The following is a 22051-nucleotide window of genomic DNA, read 5'->3' as shown; positions in this document are numbered from 1 at the left end:
CCCTTCCAGTCCTGGACCTCGACCTGTCCAGCCCTGGTTCCAACACCGTATTGAAATCTCCCCCCATTACCAACTTTCCCACCTCTAGGTCCGGGATGCGTCCTAGCATACGCCTCATAAAATTGGCATCATCCCAGTTCGGGGCATATACGTTTACCAAAACCACCGTCTCCCCCTGTAGTTTGCCACTCACCATCACGTATCTGCCCCCGCTATCCGCCATTATAGTCTTTGCCTCAAACATTACCCGCTTCCCCACTAATATAGCCACCCCCCTGTTTTTCGCATCTAGCCCCGAATGGAACACCTGCCCCACCCAACCTTTGCGTAGTCTCACCTGGTCTATCAGTTTCAAGTGCGTTTCCTGTAACATAACCACGTCTGCCTTAAGTTTCTTAAGGTGTGCGAGTACCCGTGCCCTCTTTATCGGCCCGTTCAGCCCTCTCACGTTCCACGTGATCAGCCGGGTTGGGGGGCTTTTTACCCCCCCCTTGTCGATTAGCCATCCCCTTTTTCCAGCTCCTCACCCGGTTCCCACGCAGCTGTATCCCCCCCCCAGGCGGTGCCCCCCCACCCATCCCACCCCATACCAGCTCCCCCCTCTCCCCAGCAGCAGCAGCCCAATAATTCCCCCCTCCCACCCCCCACCCCCACTAGCGTAGTTACACCCCCCATGTTGCTCCCAGAAGTCAGCAAACTCTGGCCGATCTCGGCTTCCCCCCGTGACCTCGGCTCGCACCGTGCGATGCCCCCTCCTTCTTGCTTCCCTATTCCCGCCACGATTATCATAGCGCGGGAAACGAGCCCGCGCTTCCCCCTTGGCCCCGCCCCCAATGGCCAACGCCCCATCTCTTCCACCTCCTTTCCTCCCCCCACCACCTCCTCTGGAAGAGAGAAAAGTTACCACATCGCAGGATTAATAACATAAAACTCCTCTTTCCCCCCTTCTTCGCCCCCCATACTCGCCCCACCACTTTGTTTCAAACGTTCTTTTTTTTAATAACCCGCTCATTCCAATTTTTCTTCCACGATAAAAGTCCACGCCTCATCCACCGTCTCAAAGTAGTGGTGCCTCCCTTGATATGTGACCCACAGTCTTGCCGGTTGCAGCATTCCGAATTTTATCTTTTTGTGAAGCACCGTCTTGGCCCGATTAAAGCTCGCCCTCCTTCTCGCCTCCGCACTCCAGTCTTGGTATACGCGGATCACCGCGTTCTCCCACTTACTGCTCCGAGTTTTCTTTGCCCATCTAAGGACCATCTCTCTGTCCTTAAAACGGAGGAATCTCACCACTATGGCTCTAGGAATTTCTCCTGCTCTCGGTCCTCGCGCCATCACTCGGTATGCTCCCTCCACCTCCAGCGGACCCGCCGGGGCCTCCGCTCCCATTAACGAGTGCAGCATCGTGCTCACATATGCCCCGACGTCCGCTCCCTCCGCACCTTCAGGAAGGCCAAGAATCCTTAGGTTGTTCCTCCTCGCGTTGTTCTCCAGCGCCTCCAGCCTTTCCACACATCGTTTATGGTGTGCCTCGTGCATCTCCGTCTTCACCACCAGGCCCTGTATGTTGTCCTCATTCTCGGCAGCCTTTGCCTTCGCGACCCGAAGCTCCCGCTCCTGGGTCTTTTGCTCCTCCTTTAGCCCTTCGATCGCCTGTAATATCGGGGCCAACAGCTCCTTCTTCATTTCCTTTTTGAGTTCTTCCACGCAGCGTTTCAAAAACTCGTGTTGTTCAGGGCCCCATATTAAACTGCCACCTTCCGACGCCATCTTGGTTTTTGCTTGCCTTCCTTGCCGCTGCTCTAAAGGATCCACCGCAATCCGGCCACCTTCCTCTCCTTTTTCCATCCGTATCCAGGGGGAACTCCCTTCTGGTTCACCGCACAGTACTTTTAGCCATTAAAATTGCCGTTGGGGCTCTTATTAAGAGCCCAAAAGTCCGTTCCACCGGGAGCTGCCGAAACGTGCGACTCAGCTGGTCATCGCCGCACCCGGAAGTCCAGGTGAAAACAAAATTAAGAAACTCAAAAACATACACATGATTTCCCCCCTTTTTGTTTGTTTGGACGAGAAAGAAAAAAAAACAGTCACAGAAACAAGCGCCCTTCATTAACAGTATCCAAAAGTTTCTGTGAACTCGCCCCTCTTTTGGTAAAACAGTCTGACAGTTGACAGCTTCTGTCAACCCATTTAATTTTTGTTATTTCCCCTCTGTCCAACATCTGCTTCAAACTTGCGATGTCTATCCGTAACCTCTTTTCATTGACACTTTTTGTAGAGTGCACATTTTCCCACAGGGATTTATTGTCAACGTGACAGTCAATAGGTATATTACCCAAATCCCCTAATCCCAAACTTTCTGTCAATATCATACTTATATAAAAGGCCATATCCACTGCCTCTATAAGGCGTAACGTCTCAGCAGCCAAAGTGCTTTTTACCACTCTCCTTATTTTCTTTGTTTCCCACACAAGCGGGCAACATTTACCATTGTTCCCCAAAAGGAAAATTATAAAACCTCCTGTGCTTGAAACCCCATCACATAAATTTGCGTAGGACGCATCACTATAAACTATGAGTTTCAAGTGCCTAAGGTCACCTAAAACTGGGAACTTCAAAACACACTCCTGCATTTTTAGTTTGGCCAACGCTTTATTTGCTCTTATTATGCCTTCCACTTTGGGATCATTCATTTTTGTACTCAACTCTAAGACATCAAAACTCACGTCCGGTCTAGTCTGTCTACCTAACCAGTTCAGTTGCCCAATTAAACTTCGCAGTTGCTCTTTTTATATCTTTGAAACCATTGCGTCTTTTTGTGAAACTCATGTCTTGAAGCTCTGCGAATTCTTTCAGAGACTTCTGCTTCCAAAAAAGCTTTTCTACTGCTATGTAATGCATTTAAATGTTCAGCAAAACCAGAGCTAATTGTAGTCCCCTCCCAAGCTCGAGGCTGGTCATCCAAAATGGACAGAATTTTAGGATTTCTACCAAACACTAATTGATAAGGACTATAGCCCCCAACCATCTGCAATGAATTTTTTGCATGTACTGCCCATGCTAAAGCTGAATTTAGCCTGAAATTTGGTCGATATGCCAAAATTTTCCGAAGCATGTCATCGATGACCGCATGATTTATTTCACAGACACCATTATTAAATGGGCTTTCTGCAGCTGTATTCATAACTCTGATATTCATGTTTTCACACATATCCCGAAACTCATCGTTAGCAAATGCTCCCCCATTGTCCGTAAGGAATTTTGCCGGTGGACCCATTCCTGTCCCTATCCATTTTTCCATGATTTGATCCAGAATTACTCTCTTTTCTTTACTTCGTACAATCGTTGATTGACTAAATCTGGTTGCTAAATGTACAAAATGCAAAATAGATATATTATTTGCTTTATCCCAGATCTTAAGGTCCATGACCACAATGTCGTTAAAATCCCTGGCCAAAGGTAGGGATTGGATTTGTTTATTGTCACGTGTACCGAGGTACTGTGAAAAGTATTTTTCTGCGAGCAGCTCAACAGATCATTAAATACATGGGAAGAAAAGGGAAGAAAAGAAAATACATAATAGGGCAACACAACATATACAATGTATAAAAGAGAGAAGTTAGTAATAATGTTAGTTTTAGAATTAATTTTTAAAAGTATAAGTTAAGTAAAAAGTGGATCTGTTGGGAAGAGCTCACTGAGAGTCGCCTCGCTCCGGCGCCATCATTGTGGTAACATCATTGTGTTACTATCGGTCATGCTGGTGTCCTTCTGTACTTCTTACAAACTTCACTGCGGTCACTAACCTGTTCTATCAGTTTAGTATAGTCGTCATCCCTTACCCCTGCATCCTTTAATGAGGAGACGGATGTGCAAATTGCCTATGCAGTTTTAATACCACAAGCTTTTTATCAGCTAAAGTCCCATTCTCAACTGCCATTAACACATCCTTAACCACTCTACTTGAAATATTATTTGTCAGTAATGGAATACAATAATGTCCCGCCTGTGTAAATTGTAAGTCCACCGCCTTTCCAAAAACTGTTACCTTATCCTGTTCCATATCCAGTTTCATGTGTGCTTTCGTCATCAACGGTCTGCACAGAAGCAAAGGTATCTCACTTTATACAACATCTGTGCTAATGAAATGATTCACTCCAGCAATATTGCAAGGGATCAACACTCTTTTCAGCGAGTTCAGAGTATTATCATCCTCAAACCTGAAACTTGTGGAACTTTCAAATTCCTTAACCTTGTTATGATTTTCAGCATTCAAAGAGTCCAGGTAACATTTTAACCAGTCAGTTCCACACACAGTAGATGTGCAGCCACTGTCCAATACAGCACAGTTGAAGGATTCTGCAACCAACAACTCATTACTGGCGTAAAACTGCTCATCAATAGGACAATTCCTTCTTTCTGGTCACTATCTTTTTCCTCTTCTGACTCTTCTGTGTCATGTGTCGCTTCAAACACTCTATCATAACGAGTTGGACAGTTGAAAGCATAATGGTATTGAGAGTCACATCAAAAACATCGATTTATCATGCCCCGTGCATTTCTGGGGTTCATCTTCCTATTGTAGGTTCTTACTGGGTTTCTGTCTTCATAATTTCCTTGTCTTGGTCTCCTTCTATAGCCTTGAGCCCTGTTCGTAGCCATACAATTTTTTCCATCCTGTTAGGAGTGTATCTTCCATATTCTGCCTTATTGCAGGCTGACCTATCTGGATCATCAGAGCCATCGGAATTGAATATTTCCCCAGAAACTTTTGTAAAGCTTTTGTCATCTGTTCAAATAAGGTATCCTTATCAGTAAACTGAACTCCTGTCAAAACCAGGAACCTATCCATGTTGCTCATTCTAGCACAGTCAAGTAATTTAAAGGCCAACACAGACTGTGGAAATTCCAGGTTGTGTTTCTGCAGCCTTTTATACCTTCTGCCAAATTCCATTATATAGTCTTCCATGGAGATATCCTCCATTTTCCGGAACTTATCAAAGTCCGACCATGCTTCATACGCACTTAACAAGTCATCTTTCTTATAAATCTTATCCATATAATGTAATAAAGTCTCCAGACCTTCTTCTGAGTCTAACTCTTCCAATTCCAGCTCAGAAAGCACTTTGTTTCGGATGTTACTGCCATATGGTAGAGAAAGAGCCAATGCCATACCTTGTTTTCTCTTTCCCAAAACAGTTACCTTAGTCCACATAACTACTGCACTTTTCCATTGGTCGTACGATTCCCTTTCCGAAAATAAGGAAGGATAGTCATATCCAGCCATCTTTAACCTCGGTTCAGCCATATATCCCTTTCTATTTTTTTCTTTTCTCACTCTCTCCTTGGTTTGATCTGGAAAAGTTGTATCTTTCAACCCTTTTGGTTGTATCTTTCAACCATCCTCTGCTACCAATTGTTAGACGTTTTAGTTGCTGTGATATGAAGAAACTAAAGTTCTGTCCCTTTTTCACAAACACACATTTATTTCATTCCATCAGCCTTTGCACAAAACTCTAACTATACATCACCTGACAGAGGCCACCTGAAGCCCCTTTACATATCAGTGTCAATTAATGGATACTTAACATAAATGAGACAACTAATTGCAATGTCTCTTAACCCATTACTTAACATGCATGGGTCTCACCCCCACAGTGCAAGGATGTGCAGACTAGGTGGATTGGCCATGCTAAATTGCCCCTTTATTGGAAAAGAATTGGGTACTCTAAAATTTTTTTTTTTTAAACAAAGCCTCTGCGACCACCTCTGACACGCAGTTCTCCAGTCTCTAGACCAGGACTTTTACGAGTATTTCCACATCTACATTGAGCAGCGAAATGGGCCTATATGATCTGCATTCCGTTGGGTCTTTGTCTTTTTTGGGTGTTAGCGATAGCGAGTCTACGAATATCTCCTGTAAGTTCGGGGCGAGAGCCGGTGCAAATTTTTTGAAGAAGTCCGCCGGGAACCCATCGGGTCCCAGCGCCTTCCCAGTGCCATCCTCATCTGCATGGAGTTGATGCTCTCAACCAAGTAAAGTACAAAATTGGAGTCTTCTGTTGTCATTCAAAGTAGACGGGATATTCTGTTCAGTAATTTAAAGTGCAAGTTGCCTACGAAATGAAAATCTCAGCAGGTCTGGCAGCATCTGTAAAAGGCATAGAAAGTGGGAGATATTTATGCTGTGGGATGAGGGAATGAAAGATGAGTCATAGCCACAGAAGCCAAGGGAAAAGAGTGCTAAGAGTCACAGACTCCAAGGGAAAAGAGTGCTCCCACTCTCACTTTGTTTGCCTTTAAGCTTTGACAAAGGGCCATCGGGACTCGAAATGTGAGCTCTTTTCTCTCCCTACAGATGCTGCCAGACCTGCTGAGATTTTCCAGCATTTTCTCTTTTGGTTTCAGATTCCAGCATCCGCAGTAATTTACTTTTATCCGTTGTTTAGTTAATAATGTCTTGTTTGTCTCAGTAAAAGTTTTGAAATGTGAAATCTTGTCACATGGCCTTCTTTCATCTAATAACTGGAAGTTCAAATTTCTCTTCGCAGATCATAAATGTATAAAAATGTCAAATGAATTACGCACAAATTTTTCTTTAATCAATCATGACTTTTTGCAACTGATATTGAAGGAAAATCTTGAAGGAAGTCTTCTTTATGTACTGTCTCTTTGTTCCAAATATAGTGGAACCTCAGACCTGTTTGGAACATGCTCCAAAGGTGAAATAAGAATCTGGCATACCCCCACCAATAAAGAACTTCTGCGAATTGTTGTGCCAAATATGACTTGCAATGCCATTGAATTTATGCAAGATGGAAAAAGCATTATTAGTGGTAGGTACTAGTATTTTTTCAAACTATTAGAATTTCATCTGCCTACATTTGTTACATTTCATCTTATTTTCTGAGTTATTTTCCTATTTGAAATTTCCACAGCATGGAATGATGGGAAAGTTCGTGCTTTTACACCAGAGACAGGAAAATTAATGTATACAATCCATAATGCTCATGCAGATGGTGTCACAGCAATTGCTGCCACTAGCGACTGCAAGAAAATCATCAGTGGAGGTGGTGAAGGACAGGTATGTACAACATGTCACAGACTAATAATATATATCTTGATTGGTTTGTACATGGTGTGTTGTTGCAGAACAGAATAGAGATTTATCATCAGAATTATAATTTTCTGAGTTCCAATACAGATAGTACTATTGGATGATATTGAAATACTGCTATAGAATCCATTGAATCCCTATAGTGCAGAAGGAGGCCATTTGGCCTATTGAGTCTGCATGGACCGAGGCACACTCCTCCGCCTTATCGCTTTAACCCTGTAACCCCCACATCTTTGAACACTAAGGTGCAATTCTAGCATGGTCAATCCACCTAACCTGCACATCTTTGGACTGTAGGAGGAAACCGTTGCACCCAGAGACAACCCACGCAGACACGGGCAGAAAGTGCAAACTCCACACAGACAGTTCCCAAGGTTGGCATCGAACCCGGGTCCCTGGCACTGTGAGGCAATAATGCTAACCACTGCCACCATATGCCATGCGCACATTTTCAACCAATTCTGGTCTAATTTACTGTTCTACATAAATATTCTATCTCTGTTAAGTTTCACATCTTCAACAAATGCCTTTTCACAAACCTCATTCGATTTAATTTTTGATATAGCTCAAAATCCCTCAATTTCAATTTGTTTCATAGCTCCAGCTTTACAATTTTTCTTGAATCCAAGAAATCTTTGTCTAAGTGGCATTTTTCAAATTTTCCTCCGTGACCTCCGTTTCTGCCTGCACGTCCTGAAGCAAGAACTATAAAATATTTAACAAAGCTATAACCAAAGTGCCATTGTTAACATAAGTGCAGCCTGAAGGCAGAATCGAACCCGGGTCCCTGACGCTGTGGGTCAGCAGTACTGATCACTGTGGCACCATGCCATGCTATCTGGTGGTATTGCTTAACTTCCTAAACTGCTGCCTGCCTGCCCTCTATTTTTTTTTTGTAAATATTTTTATGTGGTGTAGGCCTTACGGCGGGTGAATGCTACGTCGTCGTGTGCGAGACTCGGGCTCATACAACTGTGCCACCGTGCAAGCAACAGATGTAATGTCTTACAGCACCGAAGGCGGCCTGTCCTCCCATCATATCTACATATCAGTTCTTTGAAAGAACTCTCCAATTAGTCCCACTCCTGCGCTCTTTCCCCATAGCCCCTGCAATTTTGTTTCCTTTTCAAGTTTAGCACAGGGCTAAATTGCTGGCTTTGAAAGCAGACCAAGGCAGGCCAGCAGCACGGTTCGATTCCCATAACAGCCTCCCCGAACAGGCGCCGGAATGTGGCGACTAGGGGCTTTTCACAGTAACTTCATTTGAAGCCTACTTGTGACAATAAGCGATTTTCATTTCAAGTACGTGTTCCCTTCTAAAGTGGAGTGAATTCAAGGTGATAACAATTTGCTGCGTAAGAAAAAAAGTATTTTTCTCGTTTGGTTTTTTTGTCAATTATCTGCATGTTCTGGTGACTTACTGACCCTTCTAGTGGAAACAGTTTTGCCTTAATTACTCCTTCAAAAGCCTACATTATTTTGAACTCCCCATACATAACCTTCTCTGTTTGAAGGAGAGCAATCCCAGATTCGCCAGTCTCTTCACATAACTGGAGACCCTCATTCTTGGTCATATTCCATGAGATTTGTTCTCCACCCTCTGTAAGTCCTTGCCATCCTTTCAAAATTATGTTGCTTAGAATTGGACGCAATGTATCAACAAAGGCCTTACCACTGATTTATATAGGTTTAGCTTAACTTCCTTGTTTTTAATCTATGCCACTATTATAAAGCACATAAACCCATATGCCTGTTCACCGCCTTATCAACCTGTTCTACCACTTTTGAATATTTGTGTATGTTAATACTGTTATGGGCCAGGGTTTAGAGAACCCCAAAGTGTATCATGGAGTTCACCTGACCCACAACTTTTAATAGATTGTGGTATAGGGAGCACACGACCCACTCTACAGGTGTGGTACAGCAGAAATGGAAAAGTATTTTTAAAAACAAAACAATGTTTATTCTATGAACTCAAGTTAACCTTTTAAAAACATACAGTTTAGCAACCATTAATTCAAATACAACCCCCAAAGAATACAACACTAAGTAATGCTTAATAACTTCCCAAACAACATCCAGAAGACAGAAGAAACATATTTCAACAGAAGCACATTAGATTAAAGTAATTACTGTTATTAGTTTTAAATCACCAGGATCGATTTACAGTCTTTAGATTACAGAGAGAAACTCATACACCTTCTGGCTGTGACTGCAGCTATCCAGCTCTGAAAATGAAACTAAAACACACCCTGCAGCCTGCTCAAAAACGAAAGTAAAAAGCTGACAGACAGCCCAGCTCCACCCACTCTCTGACATCACTGCAGTGGTAAACACCCATTTCTTAAAGGTACTCTCACCACAGATATTTATACATCCCCATTTATAAACACACATTTCTTAAAGGTACTCTCACATGACAATACCCAGGTCTTACTGTTCCTGCACAATCTTTAAAACTGTACCACTTAATTTATATTGCCCCTCATCATTGTTCTTTCTGAAATGTATAAAATGTATAGCACTGTGAAGGCTATTCGGACCAACCAGTCCATGTTCCATATTTGTTTTTTTAAAGCTTCACTTGAATCTCAACCCATCCTTCCCCATCAAACTCTATTCCCTTCTCCCTCATAAATGTAATAAGCTTACTCTTAAATGTGTGATTTCGGGGCAGCACGGTGGCACAGTAGTGAGCATTGCTGCCTACAGCGCTGAGGACCCGGGTTCGAATCCCGGCCCAGGGTCACTATCCGTGTGGAGTTTGCACATTCTCCCCGTGTCTGCGTGGGTTTCAATCCCACAACCCAAAAGATGTGCAGGTTAGGTGGATTGGCCACGCAAAATTGCCCCTTAATTGGAAAAAAATAATAATTGGGTACTCTAAATTTATTTTTAAAAAGTGTGATTTCACACTGATATGCATTAAATTTTGTCTGCTGGGTGGCACGGTAGTGCAGTGGTTAGCACTGCTGCCTACGGCGCTGAGGACCCGGGTCTGATCCAGACCCCGGGTCACTGTCCGTGTGGAGTTTGTACATTCTCCCCGTGTCTGCATGGGTTTCACCCCCACAACCTAAATCTATGCAGGGTAGGTGGATTGGCCACGCTACATAATTGGGTACTCTAAATTTATAAAAATAAATAAATAAAAATTTTGTCTGCCTGAAGTCTGTTGTCTGTAGGCTTTGAAATTATAACCTTTATAGCCTAGTCCAAGGCATTCATATATCTCCAAAGGAACACTGGTGGTCAGCATCGACACTACTTGCCTGTAATCCAAAAAGAAATATTTGCGACAACTCTCTGCTTTCTGTCTGTTCGCTCATTTGTTTCCACCCATGGGTTAACAAGTCTATTATGTCGCACTTAGAGTATTCACAGAGTAACTATTTTCCAGAATGATTCTCTATATTACAAAGAACATTTCAGAGTAACCACCTGGTTCGGAGGAACCACCTTCATTGCTGTCATTCCCACAGATCACAGAAAGAAGGAGGAAAACTGGAAGATTGGTCAGGAGACAGATTGTGGAAATGAATATGAAGGATGGGGAAGGATTTCTTTCATCATGGGATGTGGCTATTAGGCATTTAATATTGACATATGGAAGCCAGCATTTATTGCTGACCCCTAATTGGTAGTGAGTTGCCATTTTGAACCGCTGCAGTCTATGTGATGAAGATATTCTCAGAGTGATGTTGCATAGGGCATTGCAGGATTTTGACTCAACGACAATGAAGGAACAGTGATGTATTTCCAAGTCAGGATGACATGTGACTTGGAGGGAAACTTGCAGGTGGTTGCATTTCTATGTACTTGCTGCCCCTTGTTCTTCTAAGCAGTATAATTCACGGATTTGGAAGGTGCTGTGAAAAAAATACTTACGGCAGTGCACCTTGTCGGTGGTACTCACAGCAACTGCGGTGCCTGGTAATAACAAATGTGAATGGATAGGTGGTGATTGGGGGGGCATCATCAAGTGAGCCGCTTTTTTTCAGGATGGTATTCAGCTTCTTGAATGTTGTCAGAACCATAGAGATCCTACAGTGCAGAACGAGGCCGACTGCACTGACCCTCTGAAAGAGCATCCTACATAGGCCCATTCCCCTGCCCTATCCCAGCAACTCCATAACTCCACCTAACATTTTTCTTTTGGACACTAAGGGGAAATTTAACATGGCCAATCCACCTAACCTGCACATCTTTGGACTGTGGGAGGAAACCAGAGCACCCGGAGGAAACCCACGCAGACACTGGGATAATGTGCAAACTCCACACAGTCACCCAAGGCAGGAATTGTACCCAGGCTCCTGGCACTGTGAGGCAGCGGTGCTCACCACTGTGCCACCTGACATCCAGGCAAATGCAATGTAGTCCATCACACTTTTGGCTTATATCTTGTAGCTGATGGAAAGACGTTGGTGTGTCACTGGTCATAGAGGTTCCAGGCTATGATCTTCTCTTGTAGCCACAGTGTTTATGTGGCTGGTCCCATTAGGTTTCTTATCAATAATGACCCCACGCTTGTGCCTTATCCCCTCCCCCACCACTCCTCCAAGATTTTAATGTGGGGGATTTGACAACGATAATGATGATGAATGTCAGGAGAAATCTTTAGACTCTCTCTTATTGGAATTAGTCATTGGCTGGCATGGATGGCATCAATCTCACTTGTCATCTACCAGTCTCAGCCTGAATGTTGTCTGGCTCTTTCTATTATTTCATTATCTGAGGAGCTGAATATGGAACTGAACCCTGCAATCATAAGAAAACATTGGGTTGGATTTGTTTACTGTCACGTGTACCGAGGTACAGTGAAAAGTATTTTTCTGCGAGCAGCTCAACAGATCATTAAGTACATGGAAAGAAAAGGGAATAAAAGGAAATACATAATAGGGCAACACAACATATACAATGTAACTACATAAGCACTGGCATCAGATGAAGCATACAGGGTGTAGTGTTAATAAGGTCAGTCCATTAGAGGGTCATTTAGGAGTCTGGTAACAGTGGGGAAGAAGCTGTTTTTGAGTCTGTTCGTGCGTGTTCTCAGACTTCTGTATCTCCTGCCCGATGGAAGAAGTTGGAAGAGTGAGTAAGCCGGGTGGGAGGGATCTTTGATTATGCTGCCCGCTTTCCCCAAGCAGCGGGAGGTGTAGATGGAGTCAATGGATGGGAGGCAGGTTCGTGTGATGGACTGGGCGGTATTCACGACTCTCTAAAGTTTCTTGCGGTCCTGGGCCGAGCAGTTGCCAGACCAGGCTGTGATGCAGCCCGATAGGATGCCTTCTATGGTGCATCTGTAAAAGTTGGTCAGGGTTAATGTGGACATGCCAAATTTCCTTAGTTTCCTGAGGAAGTATAGGCGCTGTTGTGCTTTCTTGGTGGTAGCGAAAGTATGTTAACAGGTCAGCTCCGGAGGGAAGCAGCGGCAAGGGAATGTGCTCTGATTGGGGGTCCTCAATGTCCATTCCCACGAGTGGCTCAGTGGCACCACTACTGACCGAAGGAGATATCTGCCAGACTGGCCCTGCAGATGTTAATGGGAGAATCAACATGAGGAAAAAACTTACTTGATCTTGTCCCCACCAATCTACCTGCCACATGTAAATCAATCAAAGACAGTATTGGTAGGAGTGATCAACGAACTATCCTTTTCAGGATGAAGTCCTGTCTTCACACTAAGGACATCCTCCATCTTGTGTAGCACTACCACTGTGCTAAATGGGATTGATTCAGAATATATCTGGCAGTTCCTAAGACACTGTGTGCCATAAACAGGAGAAGAATTGTATGCCACCATGATTTGTAGCTTCATCCCTCACTTACCATCAAGCCAGGGGGGCAATCCTGGCTCAATGAGGAGTGTAGAAGAGCATGACAGAAAGAACACCAGGCATACCTAAAAATGAGGTGCCAACCTGGCGTAACTCCAAAGAGGATTAGGTGCATGCTAAATAGCATGCAATAGACAGAGCTAAGTGCTTCCACTGCCAACGGACCAGATTAAAGCTTTGCAGTTATATCACATTCATTGGTGTTGGACAATTAACAGGAGGAGGAGGCTCCACAAACATATCCATCCTCAATGATGGAGAAAGTGGGTGGAAAAAAAAGAAGATTTTAAACCATCTTCAACCAACCAAAAGTGTTGAGTGGATGCTCCATCTTGGCCTGCTCCTGAAATTCCTAACATCACAGATGCCAGTCTTCAACTCATTCCAGTCACTTCAACTCATATTAAGGGAAAGCTCATTTGTACTCGATACAGAAAAGGCTATGAGTCTTGACAACATCCTTTGTGATATGGTACGAATTAAGTAATGGCATGATGGGAAAACTGGTCAATGGGAAGACTGGTCAAAAGGTTTGATACAATATAAGAAAGGCTGAAACTACTCATTCCAGCTCACCAGGTCCATGTAAAGAATGCTGCCCTAACCATTTTCAGACTAGTATGGCCGTAGGCCAACTCGGCATAACTTGAAGTCTGAAAAGATCAGCAAAGGTTGAGCCATTCCAAAACACCGGACCTCGGCAACTCCTGATAAAACTAACTCGTCAAAACCCAGGGCCGTAGGAATTTAAAACAAGATAGGTTCAGGAAGAAACAAGTCTATTCCGACCTTTCAATGTTCCCTCCAAGGACTAAATAATGGTATGAGTGATATGACCAAACATGGTCTGGTCTATGCTTCCGTTTGTATTTCCGATCAAACTCCTGACTATCCTCTTGTCACACAATCTTGATAATGATAATGTATAAATATTAAGCCAATTCTCCGCGAAAGCGTGGAATTTGTGAAAGACTCAGCAGTTTTGTTGACTGCTTTCTGACTTCAAGTTTCAGCCATTACTGCATGCAGTTGTTTTTGAAAATAAAGCTTGTTATTCTATCTTAACGAGTGTGTTGAATCTTTCTACTACAGAAGCGGGAAAATATTGACTTTGACACCTTGTTGTAGTTTTAAGGACTTGTGTTCCAGTGCTAATTGTGCCCTTAGTCAAGCTGAACCAGTCCAACTTCAAATCTGTTATCTATCTAGCGAAGTGGAAAATTGCCCAGGTGTGTCATTTTGTCCAACAAAAGTGGGACAAACCAAACTGGCCAATTCCTGTCCGATCAACATACTCTCAAGTATCAGTAATTTGATGGAAGGTGTAGTCGACTGCTATCAAATAGCAATTGCTCAGCAATAACCATCCCGCCAATGCTCAGTTTGTGTACAGCAGGGATCACTGGGTTCCAGACAATAGTGCAGCCTTGGTTCACGGACAAATTAACTCATTTCCAGTAGTGAGGTGAGAGTGATTGCTCATGACAGCAAGGCAGCAAGTATGGCATCAAAGGGGCCCCAGTCAAAGTTTAGTCAATGAGAGTCAGGAGGAAAGCTCACCACTGACTGGAGCACAAAGGAAGATAGCTTTGATTGTTGGGAGACCAATGATCTCAGCTGTGCAGCAGTTCCTCAGTATAGTGTTCAACTATCTTCATCTGCTTCACAATGACCTTCCATAAGATCAGAATTGTGGCTTTTCAATCATGATTGCAGTGTTCAGTATCATTTGCAACTCTTCGGATACTGAACTAGCTCAAGCTTGCATGCAATAAAACCTGGACAACAGTCAGGCTTGGGCTGATAAGTGGCAGGTAACATTTGCAACACATAAGTGCCAGGCCTTCTCCAACAAGAGTCCGGCAATTGGCTATGGACCTGCTGGAGGGTCGTTTACATCCCCCTCTGAATCTCACGGCTGCACCCTAGCATCAGCATCAGCTCCGGGTAAACCTTGTCCAGAGGCTCAGTATCTGACTGGGACCCAGCTGGGTCCTAGGATCCAGCAGCCCTCTGACTGCTATCTCGCTGAACATTCCCTGCCTCCACCTGATGTGCATCGGCAACTGTGTGGTGCTCACCGGAATGTGCCCCAGAAGCCTGTCCAATACCGTTGCCCACCGAGGTTTGTGTCTCTGCGCTGATCGAGGCTGGGAATCACAGCTTCAATGGTGGAATCCTTGGAGCTTTCTCCTGACAGGTGATCTAATGGGAGGCGGCGGGGAGCATCCCGGATGGGCCAGCACCATTGGATGGCGATCCTGCGGAAGAATGGACATGTGGCGACAGCACAGTGGCGCACTGGGTTAGCCCTGCAGCCTCACGGCGCTGAGGTCCCAGGTTTGATCCTGGCCCTGGGTCACTGTCCGTGTGGAGTTTGCACATTCTCCCCGTGTTTGTGTGGGTTTCGCCCTCACAACTCCAAGATGTGCAGGCTAGATGGATTGGCCACGCTAAAATTGCCCCTTAATTGGAAAAAATTATTTGGGTTTTCTAAAATTTAAAATAAAAAATGGACATGTGGTCAGTCAGAGGGATGAGTCAGTCTGTATGGTATTAACAACTCACGTGTGACAGGTCATCTGGGTGAGGGCTGGTGGACCCTCACCTCTACACCGTATGCCAATCTCTCCTTTAGTTACAGATCTGTCCTCAGCCACCCCTGCGACCTCGTAGGGGGTGAGGACTCTCATGTCCGGCACTCCACTGCCCGTCTTGGCCCTCTCCCATCTGTTGTGGGCCAATTTCTCCTGTGGGGACACAGAGGTGGCATTGTTAGTCACATGCACTGTTCATCGCACGGCTAGGGGGGCTCGGATGGGGGGACTTGGGGAGGGGGTGTTTGGCAATGGGGGAAGGGGTGTTTGGGGAGATGGCCCATATTGGGGAGGGTGGAATGGAGAGTATAGGGTGTGGCGTGGGCGCCACTGCTTGATAAGGGTGGGTCGGGTACAAAACGGTACTGGGTGGGCAGGTCTAGGCGCACACTCGGGGGTGGGGGAAGTGCTGGTCAGGGGTCCGGTGCCAACTCACCCGTGCAGCTGGCATAGGTAGTTGATCTTCTTACAACACTGGGTGCCGGTCCTCCCTGAGCTGACAGACGTTGCCACTTCCTCCCTGGTACCACTGGCTGCCCTGTGGCTGACTCTCCGACACCCTTTGGAGAACAGGTCATCCCGCCTGGCCTCAATAATGTCCAGTAATCTGCCCAGGTCGGCATCCCCAATTCATGGGCTGGACTTCTTGGCAGCATGCCTGAGAGCTGAGTGGGGTTGATTGGGCAGGATCGGTTTCAGTTCTGCATTCCCCTTGGCGACAGCTCTCAGCAATGTAAAACGTAAACTCAAAACCGACACCGGAACAAATTCAATGGTTTGCCGAAGGCCTTTCTGCGGGAAATTGGTTGACATTTCCATACAACCCAGCAACTTTATAAACAGCAATAGCAATTGTTGTCCACAATGCTCCCAAATTATAGCCTTTGTTGAATCTACACTCTATATTCCTCTGCATTTCAAAGGTGTTTTGTCTATATTTCATTGAATTCCACTCATGTAGATTATACTCCCCAATTCCACCTGATTGACCATCCTAATTACCCATTTCAAAACTATCTTTACATTTCTGATTTCAGGTGCGGGTATGGGAAATTTCATCAAAATGCTACAAGTTTACTGCAGGTCTGAAGGAGCACACATCAAACGTGTCATGCATTAAAATGAAGAAAAACGACAAAGAATGTGTAACGGCAAGTTTTGATGGCACTTGTATCATCTGGGATATAGTGTAAGTTCTTGGAAATGTCATTTCATTATAAAATGTTCAAGTCTCTATGATATCAATGCAATGTGCATGTTCAGTATTCCCAATTCCTGGTCCTGGTGTCATTGGGTTTCCTTTTCAAGTCACTGTTATATATAACAACAATAATTTTGAGGCTCCAGAAGATTCACTGTTTTGAACAGTATTCCTTGCTTACAAACATAAAAATAATAACTTGCCACAATTGTCTGTCCCTACGTGACTAAATATTTTTGCAAAACCATTTAGTAAAATGACAACTTAGTATCATAAGCTGCACCAACTGAGAGTCTTTCATTCATTGAATGCTACTGTCTGGATGCACAATTTTGGGAGGCTCTCAATTGACTTCAAAGAAAAAGCTCAATAACACCAAAAAGCAATGCGGAATTAAGCTGTGCACTCTGATTGTGATGCTGCCTGGCTTATTTCAATGATTTTAGTATCCAACCATCACTAGCCTTGCTGGATGCATCAGCAGGAAGCTAATGTGAGAGAATAGCACCATTTAAAACTCCCATGCATTGCTTAAACTGGCCTGCACCTCTTAAAAGTGGAGATGCATTGTGGTTGGAACTGAAGTCATGTTGGAAGTTACTTTGACCTGCGAGTCAAACTGATCAAGGATCAGTGGATGTATCTTAAAATGTCATATCCTATGAACTGAACAACTAGCTTCAGTTACTTCTCAATTTACTGCCCCTTCCCCCTCCCCTATCCCTATCGATCAGGACTCTTCATATGCTCCACCACATTTTCTAAAACTTTCAGCCCTTCAACATAGCCTTCTGACTGGGTGGGGCAAGCCAGAGAGGGCATTTAAAATTATGGTCTACGTAGTTGATCAGTGCCAAGAAGCAAGGCGTACAGCACTGCATGGTTGGAAGATAGACTTAGTTCTATTTTAATTCTGATTTTAACACTGTGCAAGTGGAGTTCATTTTGAGTGAACTAAAATCACAACTTAGGGGCGGGATTCTCCAGAATCCCCACGATGGCCCGACGCCAGCGTAAAAAGCGGCGCGAATCACTCCGGCGTCAGGATGACCGGAGGTTGCGGAATCCTCCGCACTTCCGGGGGCTAAGCCGGTGCTGAAGAGCAGGCATGAATTAGTGCATGCGCAGAACCACCGCCGTGGTTCCGCGCATGTGCAGACCGGCCAGCGTATTCTAGCGCAGGTGGGTGTCTTCTCCGCACCCTATAGAAGCCGGCGCGGAAGGATGGAGTGCGCCCACGGCACAGGCCCACCCACAAATCGGTGGGCCCCGATCGCGGGCCTGGCCACCGTGGGGGCCCCCCCCTGGGACCGGATCCCCCCATGCCAGCCAGGTCCCGCCGTGTGGGACCATGTTCAATCCACGCCGGCAGGACTGGCCAGAAACCAACGGCCGCTCGGCCCATCGGGGCCCGAGAATTGTCGGGGGGGGGCGCTGCCAACGGCCCACGACCAGAGCGGCGTGATCCCCGCCCCCGCCCGAAAACCAGCACCGGAGAATACAGCAGCCGGCGTCGGAGCGGCGGGACGGATTCATGCCGCCCCAAGGGGATTCTCCAACCCGGCGGGAGGTCGAAGAATCCCGTCCTAGGTGTCCAACCTTTGCAGATTTATACCTTAATATACATTTGAGATGCTTTAAAATTCAAATTAATTGTTAAAACTCAGATTACTACTCACACCTTTTTTGACAAGTTATCATATGTTTTCTTTGCAGTGATTGAAGGAGTTATGTTAACATGCATAGCACTCCTGTGCATAAGGACAGAGGTTGTCATGTATTTTTTATTTGTCCTTTGTTTCTCCATTTTTAATAGTTATTTTAGATTGGAAACCACAGTAGCCTATATTTAAATCGGAAATGTAACATCTAAATCCATCCCAAGGTGCTCCTCAGATATGTAATCAGACAAAAATGGATGTATTAGGAGGGTTGATCAAAAGCTTGCATAAAGAAATGAGATTCAAGAATGGTATTAAAAGGAGAGAAGGAGACAGAAAGATGCAGGAATGTAGGGAGCAAATTCCAAGTCATTGAGTCTAGAAATGTCATTAACGATAGCTTTTGGCTATGCATGCAAGAGAGGGATAATAACTACAGGCCCAATATAATGGAAAGGAGTGTCCCATTTTGGGCAAGTTTATCTGGGTGGTGCAGCACCTAGAACGGTCCCGCTATTAAATGAGACTCTGCTTCTTTTCTGGGTCTCAGCGAGGAACGCCCCACCGAGGCTGCACTCCGACTCATTTCCTACATGAACCAGCTTAGCTCGCGAGTGCAGGAAGAGATCAGGATACCATTTTTAAGTTGACGCCCCAATCTCTCGACCACACGGCCTCCGGATTCCCACCTTCCCCCCCTCCCCCCGTGCCCAACTTACTATTTAGGGAGTCCTCAGGCATGATCCCCGGCACAGGCAAAATGCCCTGCCAGCCTGGCAGTGCCACCTGGGCACCCTGGCAGTTCCAGAGTGGTATCAGGCACCAGGTAGCACTGCTAGGGTGGCAATGCCAGGCTGTCGGTGCCAAGATACCCAGTTGGCATCTAGCCCATGCCAATCGGGGTGCCAGGGTACCACCCAACCCACAGCCTGACCACCCGGGATTCCAATCACCTAGGAGACCCCCTCCCCTCCCAAGTGCCGGTACGCCTGTTCCATATTTGTGGAAATGAGCATTAAACAGACCTCAATCCGGGTCTCCAAAGTGAGGCCGTTCAATCCCGCATCTTGGGTAACTCTGGAGTAGATATATTCAAGTGAGACTAACTACACAATTAAATATGTGATGCACGATCAATTAGACTCGAAGGCGAGGTTGTATCATAACTGAAGGCTTTAATAGACTAGATCTGTTCTCCAGCAGCTTCGGTACAGAATGAGGGCTGCTGGGACGGCACCTGTTCTTATACCCCGCCTGTCAGGGCGGAGCCACATACCAAACAGCCAATGGTAAGCTGCTAGGCTTACCCAATTGTCTACAGCCTCTCGGGTACCGCAATACCTGATACTACCACATTCACCCCCTGTTAAAAAAGAGTCCGGCGGGAGTGGTGGCCAGTGGTTACAATTGCATTGAACATGGTATGATCAGATATGGAGGTACCGTGAGTATTTACAAGTTTGGAAGATATATATATATAGTCAGTGTTCATGTACAGTTACAGTTACAGTGTAGCAATCAGTCGGTCGGGTGGCCTGGTCGTCCTCCTGGATCGTCTGAGCCTCTGTGGTGGTTCTGATGGGGGTCCCGGCGTCTGCAACTCCGGGAGCGTGGCTTCGTCGTCCATGGCAGCTTCGTCACCCCTAGGCGGCGCAGGTGGGGCAAATGGTTGACACGAGAGGGGGGGCGCCTGTAGGGGGCGTCGGTGGGTGGGATGGCCTAGGTAGCAGCGGCGGGAGAACCGACCCCCCAGTGAGGTGCTGTGGGGGGTGGGGGGGGGGGAGAGGGAGGGGCAATGGTTCGGATGCGCGTGGGGTTTCGGCGGGCGCCAGGTCCCGGAGGGAGACTGTATCTTGCCGGCCGTCAGGGAATGCCACGTAGGCGTACTGGGGGTTAGCGTGCAGCAGGTGGACCCTCTCGACCAACGGGTCCGACTTGTGCGCCCGCACGTGCTTCCGAAGCAGGATGGGTCCGGGTGTCGCTAGCCAGGTTGGGAGCGCGGTCCCGGAGGAGGACTTCCTGGGGAAGACAAGGAGACGTTCATGAGGTGTTTGATTGGTAGTTGTACAAAGCAGCGACCGAATGGCGTGGCGGACCTCCGGCAGGACTTCCTGCCAGTGGGAGACTGGGAGATTCCTGACCTTAGGGCCAGTAGGACGGTCTTCCAGACCGTTCCGTTCTCCCTCTCTACCTGCCCGTTTCCCCGGGGGTTGTAACTTGTCGTCCTGCTTGAGGCGATGCCCTTGCTGAGCAGGAATTGACGCAGTTCGTCGCTCATAAAGGAGGACCCCCTATCACTGTGTATGTACGCGGGGAACCCGAACAGTGTAAAGATACCCTGGAGGGCCTTGATGACAGTGGTAGTGGTCATGTCGGGGCAGGGGATGGCGAACGGGAACCTAGAGTACTCGTCAATCACGTTCAGGTCAGTGGAGGGGAGGGGGCCTTTGAAGTCCATGCTGAGGCGTTCAAAGGGACGGGAAGCCTTTATCAGGTGCGCCCTCTCTGGCCGGTAGAAGTGCGGTTTGCACAGATTTGGCAGTCCCTGGTGACTGTCCTGACCTCCTCGATGGAGTAGGGCAGGTTGCGGGCCTTAATGAAGTGGAACAAGCGAGTGACCCCCGGGTGGCAGAGGTCTTCGTGGAGGGCTCGGAGGCGGTCCACTTGTGCGGTGGCACACGTGCCGCGGAACAGGGCATCGGGAGGCTCGTTTAGCTTCCCAGGAAGGTACAAGATCTCGTAGTTGTAGGTGGAGAGTTCTATCCTCCACCGCAAGATCTTGTCGTTCTTTATCTTGCCCCGCTGTGCATTATCGAACATGAACGCTACCGACCGTTGGTCAGCGAGGAGAGTGAATCTCCTGCTGGCCAGGTAATGCCTCCAGTGTCGCACAGCTTCTACTATGGCTTGAGCCTCCTTTTCGACCGAGGAATGGCTAATTTCTGAAGCATGGAGGGTACGGGAGAAGAAGGCCACGGGTCTGCCTGCTTGGTTGAGGGTGGCCGCCAGAGCTACATCGGACGCATCGCTCGCGACCTGGAAGGGGAGGGACTCGTCGATGGCGCGCATCGTGGCCTTTGCAATGTCTGCTTTGATGCGGCAGAAGGCCTGGCGGGCCTCCGTCAACAGGGGGAAGGTTGTGGACTGGATTAGGGGTCGTGCTTTGTCTGCGTAGTTGGGGACCCACTGTGCGTAATAGCTGAAAAACCCGAGGCAGCGCTTCAGGGCCTTGGGGCAGTGAGGAAGGGGGAACTCCATAAGGGGGGCGCATGCGTTCAGGGTCGGGGCCTATAACTGCATTTTGCACTACGTAGCCGAGAATGGCTCGGCGGTTGGTGCTAAATACGCATTTATCTTTATTGTACGTTAAGTTAAGGACTTTCACGGTCTGGAGAAATTTGTGGAGGTTGGTGTCGTGGTCCTGCTGGTCATGGCCGCAGATGGTGACGTTATCAAGATACGGGAACGTTGCGCGTAAGCCATACCGGTCAACCATTCGGTCCATCTCGCGTTGGAAGACCGAGACCCCATTAGTGACACCAAAGGGAACCCTTAAAAATTGGTAGAGCCGCCCATCTGCTTCGAAGGCAGTGTACTTGCGGTCACTAGTGCGGAGGGGTAGCTGATGGTAGGCA

At 46.5% G+C, this 22051-nt stretch overlaps 1 protein-coding gene across 2 annotated transcripts in view; it reads left to right on the top strand.

Moving 5' to 3' along the window:
- cfap52 (cilia and flagella associated protein 52) overlaps nt 1–22051 on the top strand; it is a 143568-nt gene that overhangs the window by 59459 nt on the left and 62058 nt on the right. For both annotated transcript variants that reach the window (XM_072483266.1, XM_072483267.1), the window contains exons 9-11: nt 6688–6836; nt 6939–7084; nt 16592–16743. In XM_072483266.1, the coding sequence (XP_072339367.1) occupies nt 6688–6836; nt 6939–7084; nt 16592–16743 (447 nt within the window). The remainder of the gene's footprint in view (nt 1–6687; nt 6837–6938; nt 7085–16591; nt 16744–22051) is intronic.

This window comes from Scyliorhinus torazame, chromosome 18 (assembly GCF_047496885.1).
Source record: "Scyliorhinus torazame isolate Kashiwa2021f chromosome 18, sScyTor2.1, whole genome shotgun sequence".
NCBI lineage: Eukaryota > Metazoa > Chordata > Chondrichthyes > Carcharhiniformes > Scyliorhinidae > Scyliorhinus > Scyliorhinus torazame.
The sequence above is the reverse complement of the archived record's forward strand: the minus strand, read 5'-3'. Positions and strand labels throughout refer to the sequence as shown.